This window comes from Coptis chinensis, chromosome 4, assembly GCF_015680905.1.
Source record: "Coptis chinensis isolate HL-2020 chromosome 4, ASM1568090v1, whole genome shotgun sequence".
NCBI lineage: Eukaryota > Viridiplantae > Streptophyta > Magnoliopsida > Ranunculales > Ranunculaceae > Coptis > Coptis chinensis.
Window position 1 is genome coordinate 31,542,861 of NC_141459.1, and position 15,333 is coordinate 31,558,193.

The 15,333-nt window shown below is 38.0% G+C and overlaps 3 protein-coding genes across 4 annotated transcripts in view; all 3 read right to left on the minus strand.

Annotated features, from left to right (window-relative positions):
- LOC147503196 (uncharacterized) overlaps window positions 1-1,924 on the minus strand; it is a 41,251-nt gene extending 39,327 nt beyond the window's left edge. Inside the window, exon 1 of the mRNA XM_086607977.1 lies at window positions 1,784-1,924. Coding sequence (XP_086464103.1) covers window positions 1,784-1,789 — 6 coding nt within the window. The 5' untranslated portion in view covers window positions 1,790-1,924. The remainder of the gene's footprint in view (window positions 1-1,783) is intronic.
- Window positions 1,789-6,281, minus strand: LOC147503198 (Tetratricopeptide repeat (TPR)-like superfamily protein). The gene is made up of 2 exons (XM_086607981.1): window positions 3,808-6,281; window positions 1,789-1,925 (listed from the first exon to the last, which is right to left on the minus strand). Exon 1 carries the CDS (start codon window positions 6,135-6,137, stop codon window positions 3,912-3,914), a length of 2,226 nt encoding a protein of 741 aa, XP_086464107.1. The 5' UTR covers window positions 6,138-6,281; the 3' UTR covers window positions 1,789-1,925; window positions 3,808-3,911.
- Window positions 6,282-6,289: 8 nt separating this feature from the next.
- On the minus strand, window positions 6,290-10,706 carry LOC147503199 (putative galacturonosyltransferase 3). 2 transcript variants are annotated; one of them, XM_086607983.1, is made up of 9 exons: window positions 10,549-10,706; window positions 10,228-10,277; window positions 9,785-9,845; window positions 9,296-9,349; window positions 9,083-9,220; window positions 8,804-8,941; window positions 8,387-8,721; window positions 7,372-8,317; window positions 6,290-6,789 (listed from the first exon to the last, which is right to left on the minus strand). In XM_086607983.1, exons 1-9 carry the CDS (start codon window positions 10,621-10,623, stop codon window positions 6,514-6,516), a joined length of 2,073 nt encoding a protein of 690 aa, XP_086464109.1. In that variant the 5' UTR covers window positions 10,624-10,706; the 3' UTR covers window positions 6,290-6,513. The 2 variants fall into 2 exon arrangements, with proteins under 2 accessions (XP_086464109.1, XP_086464108.1); XM_086607982.1 differs by having other exon boundaries at window positions 9,296-9,355.
- Between the last annotated feature and the right edge of the window lie 4,627 nt (window positions 10,707-15,333).

The following is a 15,333-nucleotide window of genomic DNA, read 5'->3' on the forward strand; positions in this document are numbered from 1 at the left end:
ATGTAGAGTTGGTCGACTTAATGAAGAAATTCGCAAAACTATATGCCATGTTGAGTTCAACATGTGTCCCAAAATATTTCACTAGTGCACTCACTTGATTAGACGAAATAACCTGGCTTATGGAGAACACATACAAAACACGATTTTCCAACAGTGGGCTCTATAGAAGAAGAGTGCGGTACCATGAAATAAGGTGGTATACGGTATACCGTCACAAATCTATACAGCCGCTTCAGTACGTGGTAACGTTAAAATATCGATGGTTTCTTCAGAGTTCAATTCCATTTATAGTTGAGACCTGAGACTCTGAGAGTCACGTCCACTAAATTCAAATCGAGGTTATGAGTAATTCTGAGTGGCACCAAAAGGATTAAAGGAGTATCTAATATGCCATCACATTCCCTGGCCTCTTGATCCAATCATCCATTCAAGTATTCAACAACTGCTTCATTAGACTGAATACACTCTCTAACATTTCTGTTGTCCCATCCAAAATCACTAGCTCCAAGCCGAGGCGGACAGCCAGCAATGCAGCTACTTCATCGCCTAGAAATTCTGTCGCTCAGCATCAATTGCATAGAATCTCTAAGCAGTCCCAATGATGGCTCTATATAACTCCATCAGCTGTCCTGCATGCTGCTGAAGGCCTCCAACAGCTCCAGAACCTGTACTTCTGTCAAAATTAAAAATTTACTAGCATCAAAGTTTATCTTATCCCCAAGGTTGCCAGGAAAATTGTTGCAGATGGTTAAATGCTTTGCCCAATCATGTAGTCCTTGTTTTTCCTGCTCAACTTGATAGGCTTCAATACATTTCCGTCTCCCAAGTCTAGTTCTCTGCAAGTCTGTAAACCTTTAACTCTTTGCACTCAAATTTGATTGCAGTCCTATTATCCCAAATCTTAGATAAAAGAAACAAACATTGGAATTGAAACTACATCCTCAATACTGTCTTCTAGATATTCTCTCATGTTCTCAAAATTCAATGGCATTCTTGAGTTCTAGTTGTAAAGAAGGTAAACATATTTGGACACTATGCAAATCTATGCGTTTTAAAGTGTAGGTAGACTATAGTGATCTATTTCTATTATGTATCTGCGTAACTTCAGTTTAGTTTACTATAGTGATCTATTATGTATCTATTTCTATTATTATCGTATAGTTTAGTTGAGTAGAGATATGCTCTCTTAATCTTTATCCTTCTCTTGGATAGTTGATGCATGTTTAATGTCTTAGATATATCTTGGCAACTGCATTTTAGTGATGACTCATTTGGTGCGCAATATACAACAAAATTTTGTAACACCATTTCCATTATGGTCTGTAGCCACCTCTGTCCCACTCCACCCCTCGCTCATATTCATTTCTTCAGACCATCTCAACCTTATCCAAATGGACTGATGCGTACCCATAGTGTAATCAATGGCGGCTAACTTTCTGATCAAGGCACTTGACAAAAATTTGGAAAATTTATGTGGTCCCTTGTGAGTGGATCACATATCAAGATGTTGTTGCAAACCGAAAAATTAAGGTTCGGAGAAATCAGTTCCCATATGACGAGGAATAATTGATTCTAAAGGGTGCTGAAGAGTTATAAGCATTTATCTAGTGTGCTGCCTCCGTGCGACTGTGCTCCTATCTACTCGTTATTTTCAACAAGGTACAGTTGGTCATTCTTGGTGAGATGCATGATAAAGTCAGAGTTGGATTCAGAACATTAATTGAAATGGGACTTAGAAAATAAAGGGTTAGATACTATGATGTGCACGGTTTTGCATACGCACCTGCATACAAGGAGAATTTTGCTGGCCATCCTTGAGAGGATGTCAAAGACTGTCATGTGGTACTCTACCATCCATAGTTTGCCAAACATCAGCTAGTTAATAGTTGTGACGCAGTGGGATTCGGTTTTCCACCTTTGAATATCTGAGGATAAAGGAGAAAGAGAAACAAGAGTTCAGTTTTGATGTTGGGACTGGTTAGTTTGCACATGTTAAACTTTATTCTACAAGAAAAAAGGGAAATAAAACAGTGAGAGCACACATGAGCAAGAAATAAAACAAAAACAGACACACAATACAAAAAAAAGAAAATAAACAATGAGGGTGATTTTTTCACTCCAAAAATTTAACCTGAACTTCAAGATAAGTCTCATCTACTCTCGTTATGAATTCTGCACCTCACATGTAATTCAGTTTGAGCACCTTTCTGAATCATGACCCTTCTGGAAAACTTCATGTGGAATTCATCCATCTTAAATTAGTTATTTTAATTTTTTATAATTTTCTAGTAAATTAAACAAAAGTAAAGGTTTCAGTCCGTCGGTCCGTCCAAGTTTTGAAGCGGAAGAGATAATATCACCTACACCAGGGAGGCGAATTCCAACCCATCCCCAAGTATATTAATTGCTGGAATGGATAAGAACTCCATGATGGTGCACTGGAAACCAGCATAAGGGATTAAGTGCAAAGTGTTTGCTATTGGTTTAATGGCAAACATAAAGATGTGTTGTTCACTTATCTCTACGCACTATGCGACAGTGAAAGCTGCACTCTAACGTGTTTAGTGAGGAACTCTTAATTCATGAGTCACGACTCTTTGATTAAGCTGTTTCAGCGTGAAAGTACATGCAGGGAGGAAAGTTTCCACCCGAGTCCCTGGTGTAGGTGATTACTTTATATTTAAGAGTTTCTTAGATGTTATTATAGCACACAAGAGAGGAACATATCAGGCTTTAGCACATCAGCTTTAATCAATATATTCTACACTGAAATTGGACATTAGTAAGGAAGAATTTAGATGTAGATACCGAGAACAAATTGCAAATACAATTTCAATCAGACAAGTTTATAAACTCCAGTTCTTGCAGTGTAGATTACAAATTTTAGCATGTTGTTCAGAAAAGAGGTACACCTCTCTCATTCTCTCCACAAATTAGCGCAACCTTTACCGCCTTGATTTGGTCAGAAATAAAACAGGGGATGACTCTAGCAGAGAGATAATAGAAATGAGGTTGTGTACCAAGCTAATGGTGCTACCAGGCTCCATTCTCCAAGCATAACACGACGTACAAGGTGGTGCTACTTGGGTTTTCTTTCCAGGATGGAGAGAAAGGGTTTCCACTTCACTAGGTTCACTTAAATTATCCTTATTTGTACCAAGTATCGATTTAACTACTAATACCCACAGCATAAAATCTGCATGGATCATAGTATTTTTACCGCCAAAAGAATACTGCACTATAAAGAGGCACCTTCCAAATGATCCTAATTTTTTAGAAAAAGAATCAACATACAGGTTTAAAATTTCAGATATTTGGATTCTTGTTGCCAAACTTAATATAAAGTAGTAATTGTCTATTATTATGACGTTGACTATGATAAATTACTCAATTATTTGTTTCCAATATTTGCTTAAAACGCTACATATATACCAAAAATTATATATACTCTGAGCAACTTAAAAAGAATGGGTAAAAAGAGAAAAGGATAATATATAAAATTTGAATCCGATTAATGCAATTAGCGAATTAGGGAAATCAAATTAGATCTGTCACACTCTTAGACTGTTTATTAGTAAGCACATGTCTGACCTGGATAAATGACCAATTTCTAGTGCCCATGCAACCCAGAATTTAAACGTTCATAAAAGTAATTTTACGAATTTCCTTTTCATTGTTATTCTAAATTCGAGATATATTATATACCTACTTTGGTAAAACTAAATAGTTCATAGTTCATACATACGAACTTTGCACAATCACCAGGAGAAAAAAAGCAAAATCAGGTCAAACTTTCAGATTACGAACCTGGACTTTTTTGGGTCAAACTATGCAGTACGGATTTCCAAGCTTGTATGCTTGTCATTGTGTAGGACAGGACAGTGGCATCTTCCCATCCTCCATTCTCCAAGTTAAGATTCCATTGCAATGCACACATCATGTACCTTATCCATCTTTATATAACTATGCAATTGGTCAGTTACAGCATGCACCTCTTCAAAATGTGGATGAGAACTATCCTCAGCAACAAATTTATATGCTCTATTTCCTACATGCACCATGCTGTAACCAGCCACCACCCTTACCGCCTTATCCTTAACCATTCTTCTCATTCTTGCAGCATCCTCCCACAATCCGCTTGCAGCAAACATGCTCGAAGCTAGCAGATAACCTGCCGAGTTAGAAGGCTCCAACTCAAGAACATGTGATGCAGCTCCTCCACCAAGCACACTGCTTCCATAGTTCCTACAAGCACTCAAAAGTGCACCCCAAACACTAGCACCAGCAATAACTTCCGCAGGCATACTATTAATCATTTCCGCTGCACTATCAAGGTTCCCAGCCCGAGCCAACATGTCTACCATGCACGAGTAATGCTCCATACTAGGCTGCAACCCTTGATCTCGAACTATCTTTCTGAAACAAGCACGCCCCTCTTCAATCAAGCCCCCATGGCCACAAGCCGACAATATCGATATCATAGTCACCGCATTTGGCTTCAAACCATGCAATTCCATCTCTTTCAGCAGAGAGAGGGCATCATGCCCACGGCCGTGGGTTCCATATGCTGCTATCATAGCACTCCATGATACTATGTTTCTATCGGGCATTTGAAAGAATACTTTTTCGGAGGCATCAATTGACCCACATTTAGAGTACATGTGTAAAAGGGCAGTTCCAATAGCCACTTGTGCAGCCATTCCATGTCTAATTGCTACACCGTGGGCCCATTTTGACCTTCTTAAGTCAGCTATAAGTGCACAAGCTTCCAGTACACTCAACATGATAATTGAATTGAACTTGTCCTGTAACAGAATCATCTCTTGGAATAGGGATATTGCTGTTTCAGGTTTGCCAGAGTGTAAGAAGGCTGTGATCATGGTGCTCCAACATATTGTATCCCTTCTCTCCATTTGTCGAAACAATTTCCAACCTAGTTCAGCAAGATCACATTTTGCATAAGCATCAATTAAAGCATTTTTCACAAACTCATTGGCTTCAAATCCCCATCGTATCACCATGGAATGGATGGACTTGCATTTAATAGGATCTCCAAGGTTCTTACAAATTTGGAGAAGACTGACAATAGTCACCGCATCAGCCTCAAATCCAGCCTCCGCCATCGAAGGAAATAAGGTCAGAGCTTCCAAATACCGTTCATTGTGGACCAAACCTGACAAAACAGAATTCCATGAAACTATATTTTTTTGGGGCATTTCATTGAAAATTTTAAAAGCAGAATCGGCATCAATACACTTTGAATACATATCCACTAGAGAATTTCCCACAAATGTATCCGAACTGAAACCTCTACATATCACGTATCTATGAACTGCTCTTCCTGAATCTACATCCGTAATGCCAGCGCAGGCTTTCAGAATGCTGACAACAGTCAATTCATCAGGTTCAACCCCATTACCAGAGAGCATTTCCTTGAACAAAAGAAACCCACCCAGACCTTCTCCACTTTGTACATATGCCACAATCATCACACTCCATGAAACAACATCCCTCACAGGCATTTCATCAAACAATTTTCTCGGAAACTCCAACCCACCAAACTCACTGTAAAACCCCAACAATGAGTTCTGGACAGAAATATTAGCCAATAACCCACTTTGTATCAAGAACCCATGAATGCCCAGACCTTCATAAATAGCTCTAAGATTGCGACAAGCTTGAAGAACAAGAACCAAAGTGGAAACATTGGGTTCAAACACTTGACCCCTTGCTTTCACAAACATACACAATCCTTCCTTATAAGGACCACTATCAAGACACCCATGTATCACAATATTCCAAGAAACTGAGTCCTTGTTCACCATGCAAGCAAAAACACTCAATGCAGAATTAATGTCCCCACATTTCATGTAAAAATTAATAATGGAATTTCCAATAGAAGTGTATGGTTTCAAACCTTGCTTAATTACACATGCATGAAAAGAGGTTCCTTCTTTTAAGCAATGAAGGTTTGCACATGACTTGAAAACATGAGGAAATAAGGTTGGGTCTTCTGATTTCTTCAGTCCAAGATAATGGGTAAGTACATTTTGCCAGTGTCCTTGAAATGATGATTCTTTCATCTTTTGTTTCAAGTTGTGGAGTTTTGAAGCGGAGAGAATGTTTGGGAAACGCATGCAGGGTGTTTATCTTCAATCGTCTTGACAGCTAACGAAAAAAATTCTTATACGTATGAAGGGTCATTCTTCTCAGACAAATCGTACAATTCAGACGTAGTATCTTACTCGAAGCTTTCTGTTTGCAGCTGAGTGGGTGAACACCACTAAAATCTCAAAGACTCAAAATCTTTGTTTCTGAAGGTGAACTATGGATATTGTTGGTATACCATTTATATACATGTATGTATAGTGGCTTCTCAGGGTCCCGCGTTCACACTGATATCTCCCATGCAGCACATTCTTACAATTTGTAGATGTTTCCAAGGACTATAGAGGCCTATTCCGCACAATAGTAACAACAAATTTACAACAAATAATCTAAAAAAAACTGTCACTATCCACTAAGGTTGCACTGCTGAAGGTACGGGTTATCAAACATTACATATCTGGACCAGTAGGACTTGTATTTAGTGACTGCGAGATCCAGCCATGGCTTGTAGTTTCCGTTGTAATGTACAACTGCTCCATTCTCTATCTCTGTTTGGTTAAGTGCGGGGTCATAGCCAAGCCCCAACACATGCCAGCCCCGATCCAGTGGGTATGTTAGGTTGTAAAATGTTATGAGTCCAGGGGGCAATGTCCCAAGCTTCCAAAGAGTGCGGTCTTCATTCTGCACAAATAATTTTAAAATGAGAAACTGCAACTACAATAAATCAGTAAACATGATGTTATCATCCAAGAGCACCAAAAAAACACACACGCGTAAACTTGTGATGCAGAAGGGATGATGTGAGGGTATTTCTTCATCATGAACAATGATGATCATCTACATCTCTTATGCAACAATAATGGCTTAATTGAAATATCGACAGTATGAGATCTTTTACTTTTGCAATCTTTCAACAATACAGAACATTAAAAGGGGAAAAAAAGGTCATGTCAGTAGGTGCTTAAAAAACAAAAACAAAAAAACCTATAGTTGATGAATATGATGCTTTTTGGCAGTTGATGTACATTATATGACGGAAGGGGAAATAAACACTCTTGCTCTACGAACGTTGTAGACACAGAAGTCATTTGAGCAATTAAAAAGAGAATAAAATAGCAAAATTCTGATACACCATCTTAGATTCTTAATTTAACAATGTTCATGACAAATACCATATACATCACATGCAATATTTCAGGTAACCCACAATTTTTATACTCGAGGAAAGTAAAATGTGGAAAAGTACAAGGTTAGGACAAATACCATGTCTTGCCAATGATGATATATTCCAGTAATATCTTGCTTCTTCCACTCCTTCAAATCAAAAATATTCATTCCAAAAGCCCACCCACAGGCATTTGGGTCAAAGTTCTGAGATATCTTTGGGTTGGAGAAGTTTAGATACTTGTCAAACCTATGAAAGCTCTCTTTACAAGTCTCCACTGCACCATTGACCATGCCTTGCAGGTTGATAGACCACAGAGGTGTTAGATCCTTCTGAACTACAATATCATCGTCCAAAAATAGGACCTTATCTAGTTTTGGGTAGACTTCAGGAAGGTAGAACCTTAGATGATTCAACATGGACAAGTACTTGGGATTCCTATACTTGAGATTGTCAGATCCATCAGACAGAGAGGATGGGTGATCTGCTTTAAAATAGTACTCTTTAATTCTCGCGGATTCAAGTTGACGAAGAACTGAGCAGTAAGATGAATTGAGCCACTTAAAATCATCAATGTTCTCAACCTGTATTGTGGCACCTGCAGGAGGACTGACAAGGAACCACATCTTCATAGCTGCAAAGTTCAGCCTGTCTGTAACTATGTGGAAGACATGTTTTTCTGGTTCTTTTGCGTGTAAAACAGTAGAATTTACAACCACAGATGTGGCAAGTACATTATCAGAGAAAATGGCATAGTGGTAGCGAGTCGGATCTTCAATCTTTTCTATGTTTTGTACTTCTGTGCTTCCATAGTCCTGCAAGAAATAGTCATTTGCAAGCCGAAGAGATAGGCAATGCAACGGTCTAGGAAGAGTTTTTGCAGCAAGCTGTATCAAGAATGCGCTTTTCTTTTTCAATGCATTTATAGTATCCTCAGTTGACTGAATCATGGCCCTCAGCTTCCTTGCCATGACAAAACAGTCATAGAACTTGTCTTTGGCAAGAGATAGAACATGGCCCATTGCTTTTGCTCGATCAAGTGCCCTGGATCAGCCCCATATTAGTATTGAGGAAGATAGAATATGATAAACACGCAAACTTGAATACCAGTACCTTGGGCATAGCTCAGCATCTGAACTTGCTTCTCCAATAGCATGTTGACTTTCTTTGATGTGTTTTACAAGAGAATCATACAGACCAATCTCATTTTTCATTTTTGCAATGCTACCATATGCTTTGGCCATTATGATTTGATCACGCATGAGTTTCAAAGCAGAATCAGAGTTCAGATTTTCATAATCTCTCCTCCATATACTGTACTTTCCCCTGACTGTGGTATTAAACCTTTTTGACCTTTCAATGGCTTCAGCTTGCATCTGAGTTTCAGCATCCTTGTCCAATTGCATGAGTTCAGAACTTCGAGCTTCTCTCCTTTCTTGTCGAAGTTGCTGCAGTACAAGAAACTTTTAGAAAAACTTGCAGAAGTTGATCAAAATGCATGGAGAGATGAACTATGATAACGTAATTCACCCGACGTTTAAGCCTCAATGGATTAGTTGGAGCTTCTTCTTGATATTGCACTGTTTCCTCGCCAGCTCTATATTTATCAGTGGGCACTGAGCTTTCTTCTGTTTCTTTCATTCCTGGCTGGAACAGATGGTCCTTTGCCTAAGAATCAGTGAGAGTTATAAAAAGAATCATACAATGCCAATATTAGCCAACACAAAACGTAACAGTTCCTTAAACCATATGGAGACGGATAAACAAGCATATCAGACATTCGAAGAAGAGGACATTTGATGATAATACCTGGTCACTGAACAGTTGATCATGGCTTTTATTATCAGGGTTTTGCCAGACCCAGGAAGCAGATAAATCCTTAGATTTGACTGTACTTATTTGAACAACCCCAGAAGCATCAGTGTATGTTGCAATTATGTCAATGTCCTGCATATGATTTTAGCAAAATGCATAATGCAACTTAAACAACAATATTGTGTGTGAAAATGGATTATTTAGTACCTCTTCCAAGAGATGGCTGTCCAATTCTCCAGATTTACGTTCTTTGTTATAAAACTGCTCCTGCACGGATGGCATACAGTTCATACAGCAAACAAGATGGAGCAAGTTTACATTATCGCACACTATACCCAAAGAAAAATATAGCAGGAAACTAGTAAGGTAATGGAAAAACTACTATTTCTACATATCTCAGCTCTCAAGCATTCAATCTTCAGAAATATCTATCTGAACTTACACGTCAATCCAAAAGGCGCGGGTTCAAGTTTTCTAAACTGTATTTCTCTTCTTGTTTTTGTTTTTCTTGTGTCCACCTCCACCTCCACGTGTGTGCGTGTGTGGTGAGGTGTGTACCTACAACATGTCTGACCCAGGATCCAGTAATATATATTGTTCGTGCCTCTCAACAAGTTCGAGAGTTTAGACGAAATGGTTCCCAACGGTTTTGAAAGTACATTAAAAATTAATTGAAAGGCATAGGAAGCAGGAAACCTTGCTTTTGACGCATTGCTCACAACCATATTCAAGTCCATATCCTTTGATATTCCTTTGACTGTAAGGAACAAGAAGAACAAATACACAAAGATTAGGGGGTCAAAGGAATGTACCATAACTTGTATTATACTATTATGTATGAAAGTTACCTATTCTGTTTGCATGGAGGTATACACAGTACCCTACCATTTTGTTCGTCATATATCTAGGGGTCTCAAACAAGATATTACAAACTCAACTAATTAAAACCTATTTCTACATTACGTGCTTTAGATTAGCAGATATAAACTGGCGAGTTTTGTTTTACTAAACATCATAACTCATTAAAAAGTGTGCAGTGTGCACTTTCCCTCCAAAAACTGTAGCGTGCAATGTCTCATCTTGTATTAATTAATATTGAAATTTGTATATGAAGGAACAATCCCAATAAGTAACATTACATTGTAATATCCGGCACGTCTGCTCCCACTAAATGCATAAGAAACATTATCTGCAATTACGAATCACAAGATATGAGAAGTTAGTTTGATAGGGAAAAATAGATGTCCCCAAGCAGCAGTAGAATTATTAAGAAGAATAAACAATTGTGAAATGAAATACTTTTGGCAAGATACCAATTGTGTCCATATTATCAAAATGATTCTATTTCTACATCGTTAAAACCTAATTGACAAAATATTAGTTAAAGAAACAAGTTAGTCATTAATAAAAAAAAAATAGTCAATGAAAATGTAGAAAGAAATGAAGATGGAAAAACTCACCTGAAAGAATGAAACGATTAAAAAGAAACAAGCAGAGCTCCAGAAGAAGAATCTTGAACGATCTTTCGTCATCATCTCCGTTTCTTGACTCGTCGCTACTGGGTTGGTTTGTTAGTCTGACCAGTCGGGTCCTTTTTATATGCTCTTCCTATTTATTTATTTTTTTTTTTTTTTTTTTTTTATGTGTATGTAATTATGTATGCACCTGAGACTTGGGCCATTTGTTTTTGCCTCTTATAACCTCTTTATAAGATGTGGCCAGTGATTTTTGACATTTTTTTTGTTTGTTTTTTATCTCTTATAAGAGGCATTCTACTAGAAATATCTTATAAGAGGCTCTAATTCTATAAGTATTAAAATTAGATCTACTTCAATTCTATAAGTCTTATAACTTGAAAAATGACTCAAACACCCCCGTCCATATACCCCTAACCTCATTTATCTCTTCTTTCCTTTTCATTATCTTATTATCCAAATAACTCCATTGCCCTAGCCACCACCGGCTACCACCACTACCACCACCACCACCAAACTATTAAAACCACCACCACCACCACTGCCGCCACTACCACCACCATCATCACCACCACCACCATCACCACCACTATCACTTTATTATTAAGACAATCACCACCACCACCACCACTACCACCGTGCTATTAAGATCAATATCATCGCCTCCACTACCACTACCATAACTACCACTACCACCATTAAGACTATCACCACCACCACCACCAGTGCTATTAAGATATCCACCACTTCTACTACTACTACTACCACTACCACCACCGTGTTATTAAGACTAATATTATCACTTCCACTACCACCTCCACCGTGCTATTAAGACCACTACCACCACTGCCAATTAAAGTAGTTTCCTAAAATCGATATTCTAATTATCAAAATTGATTTGAAATTGAAAATCAAACTATATCTTTGTTTCAAATTAATCTATTCATGTTAAATGTGATGTAAAGTAGGGTTATATTTGTCAAATAACCCTCTATAAGATGTTATGTATTTGTTTTTTCTATTTTTACAAGTGCTTATAAGAGGAACTTAAAATGAAAAACAAACCACTTTATAAGACCATCTTATAAGACCGACCTCTTATAACACATGGTCTTATAAGACCCTCTTATAACTTAACCCAAAAAAACAAATAGCCCCTTGTTGTCCAAATTATAATAATTAAATCATTACTGGATTTGGGCCGAGGTTAAATGTTTGGGACTCGGCCCAGAACTAATCAGTTCTAAATCTCGGTGCCCTATGTTGGCAGATTGATTAAGAATGTCCATCTGTTGTTTTTTTTTTAATTCAGCATTCTGCATTCAGATGCTCAAAACTTAAGTTTTAAGCATTCAAAGGCCTCAAAACTTGTTTGTTTAAGCATTCAGTGGTACTTTCATCATTCAGCACCAAAGTTTTTCCTGAATGCTGAATTCTAATACTTGAAACGAGAAAGTCCCTTCTTGCCCTTTCTTAAGAACCCAATCTCGAGAACCCATCTGTTGGGATTTATACCAATACCAATCGATTCCCCACTACACATATAATTTGTATTTAAACAATAACAACTCCAGACAACAATCTAAATATTCCCTACAACCAACTAACATGCCTAACTCGCTAAACAATTATTAACAACAGATAATAATGTAAAGCAGTAAAAGCATACCACAACACAAAAATATACCGTGGTTCGACCAATGGTGCCTACTTCTACAAGAGCTAATCATTTTATAAAGTGAGAAAAAAAATTACAATCACTCCTTGCAGTCTCTCACCTTACTAGATCACTTTTCTCTCTTTACAAGTTTGTCTCTCTGTAAAAGTTATCTCTCAATCTCGATTGCTTTCAAGATTGGGTTTCTCTCTCTATTCTTGTGTATTTTCGTGTCTTCTGACTTAGTTAGGTTTTGCCAAAAACCCCAACTTGTATTGCAAACTCACTGTTCACAAAAATTAGAATCCTGCCGAAAATAGGCATGGGAGCGCGGTGCGCCTTGGGTAAGGCCAAGTCGAGCGCAGGTCGCACTGAAGGTACTGGAGGTCGACCAAGGCATGAGCGCGGGTCGCGCTCAGGCTTCTACACGCAAGTAGGACTCCTTTTCTCCTCATGTGAAGGATAACTCCAACAATCTCCCCCTCCCGAACAGTGAGGGGGGATACCTCCATGCAATTTCCAAATCAACAGAAAGAGTCTGCTACCATTCCAGCGGTAGCACAACAAACATCAAACTTACCTTTTGGTAAGACTTTGGTCATCATATCTGACCCGTTCTTGTCGGTATGGATCTTCTCAATACATAAATGCTTGTTTTCGAATATTTCTCTAATCCAATGATAACGCACATGTATGTGCTTAGATCTAGAATGAAAACTCGGATTCTTGCTTAAATGGATGGCGCTCTGACTGTCACATAGAACTACAAATTGTTTCTGTTTTAGCCCTAGTTTGTCGAAGAATCTCTTCATCCATAGCATCTCTTTGCAACACTCAGTAGCTGCAATATACTCGGCTTATGTAGTGGAGAGGGCAACATACTTTTACAACTTAGATTGTCAAGAAACTGCTTCCCCTACAAAAGTAACCAGATAACCGGAGGTGGGCTTCATCGAGTCAACATCACCTGCCATGTCTGCATTAGTGTAGCCTTTAAGTAAGTGCCTTTGAGATATCTCAATATTCACTTAACACCTTCCCAATGCTCCTTCTCCGGATTTGATAGAAAACGGCTTACAACGCCAACGACAAAAGCAATATTCGGTCTTGTACACACCATTGCGTACATCAAGCTGCCAACTATGGATGCATAAAGAATCTTTTCCATCTAACTCTGCTCATGCTCACTGATAAATGATAAAATTGAATAGTCTTACCTACGAAATAAAGCGATGAAACTTACAAACGTAAGTAAAACTAAACTATATTATGATGCCTATGTTTATCAAAGATTCTACTCTCAATCCTATGAGATATAGTGGAGTAGAGTGATTCGTTCCACTCTTTGTCCTTCCGCATGCTGTGTTCTCACGTGTACGTAATCTAAACTTAAAGTCTAATGAGATATTTACGAAAAAAGTAACTAGACTACAATGTAACTACCCACGAAATGCAACTAGTCGACGATGGGAATAACTAAGGGAATGCTACGTTGATTCGATGATAAGGAGTTAGAGGGGAATTGATTCCACCTTAACTCGACTTAATCCTATTAACTACAAATCGTCGTAATCCGAATTGAACTGCTTCGCAGAACAATTGGTTCTTCTTAATCCCTAATTACACATGGCATTTCTACCAATTAATAACTAGCATGTGAACGATTAAACCCATTCTCATGGTGAACTAAACGTTTCTAGAGTGGAAAGGAAATTACGACGAATCTACGTTAATCGGAATCAAGCTTTCATCAAGGCTTCTCAACCCCCTCTAATGGAGGTTTAGCCGAGAATCATTACGCAATCATTTCCAATTACATTTAAACTAAACATGATATAAAGAATTGAAATTTACTTAATTAAACAATAATGAAATCTAATTTAATGACTCAAATGAAATAAGGACAGGAATTGAAATTAGATCTAGAAATGGAAATGACAAAATCGAAATTGATAAATATACTACTTTATTGATCTAATCAAAATGAAGAACAAGATTCAAATGTTTAATCTAATACAATAATTGAAATGGAACTAAACTTAATTAATCTACATGAAAAACTAGATCTAGAAGCTATTTTAATGGCTACTTTCTATTCTAAGCTACTTTTATTTTCTAACCTAAAAATCTACCATTAACAAATAATTAAGCTTTTGTTTTTATACTTTCAGATCCAAAAATCGTGCATGGGCTTGGAGCCATGTTTTGGGCCAGATAATCAGGCCCAAAACCCAATTCTTTCAGTCCAGAAAGGCCTCTTCAACTGCAGTTGGCTTCAACAGACTTTCTGTCCACTTTTGCTTCTCTGATTGGGTCAAGGCTTAAACCATTGGAAAGCTCTTTCCGAGCCGGTCGTTTTGACATAAGGTAGGCCCCATTCCGAGGTCTGAGTCCAAAGATATGTCCTTTGGAAGTTCTCACGACTTTGTGTCTTTTTTACGCCCGCGTCGACTTTTCAGACTTTTGGACCGGGCTTTTAGAAAGGCTTTGTCTTCTCGAAACTTGGCCTTTAATCACGGAACTCCTTAGTAACCGACCTTTGCTCCTTTATCTCGCTAAAGTGGCACATTTCGCACATAATGGACTTTGAAGCCCGAAATGCATAAAAACACGTAATCAGTGTTAACTCTTAATTATTACTCACATAATTGGTCTAAAAGTATGACTGTTAAAGGGTTAAAACTATAGTTTTGGGCTCTTATCACTCACCCTTTGGACACATCTCTTTGGTCATGCGGAATTGGCCACCAAGTGAGCAACTGACTGGCTTCGCTTGATCCATGTTGAATCTCTTCAACACCTTCTCAATGTAGCTCTCTTGAGAAAGCCATAACTTCCCACTCTTTTTGTTATGAGTGATCCGTATCCCAAGTATTTGCTTTGCTTGATCCAAATCCTTCATCTCAAAGGACTTACTCAAGTCTTTCTTCAGCTTGGATATCTTGTTGATGTTTGGGCCAACTATCAACATATCATCCATATACAGCAAGAGCACTATGAAATCCCCATCTGGAAATCTCTGAATAAACACACAATGAATGGAAGCAGACTTCTTATATCCTTGCTTCGCCATAAAGGAATCAAACTTTATCTACCACTCGTCTCAAGATTTG

Excerpts from the sequence above, each read along its gene's own strand:
- LOC147503198 (XM_086607981.1), bottom strand. The coding sequence starts at position 6,137 with ATGCGTTTCCCAAACATTCTCTCCGCTTCAAAACTCCACAACTTGAAA.
- LOC147503199 (XM_086607982.1), bottom strand. The coding sequence starts at position 10,623 with ATGATGACGAAAGATCGTTCAAGATTCTTCTTCTGGAGCTCTGCTTGT. Across the intron at positions 9,846-10,227 it reads GACGTGCCGGATATTACAAT|TCAAAGGAATATCAAAGGAT; the intron begins GTAATGTTACTT and ends TGTTCCTTACAG. Across the intron at positions 9,221-9,295 it reads ACAGCCATCTCTTGGAAGAG|GACATTGACATAATTGCAAC; the intron begins GTACTAAATAAT and ends AATCATATGCAG.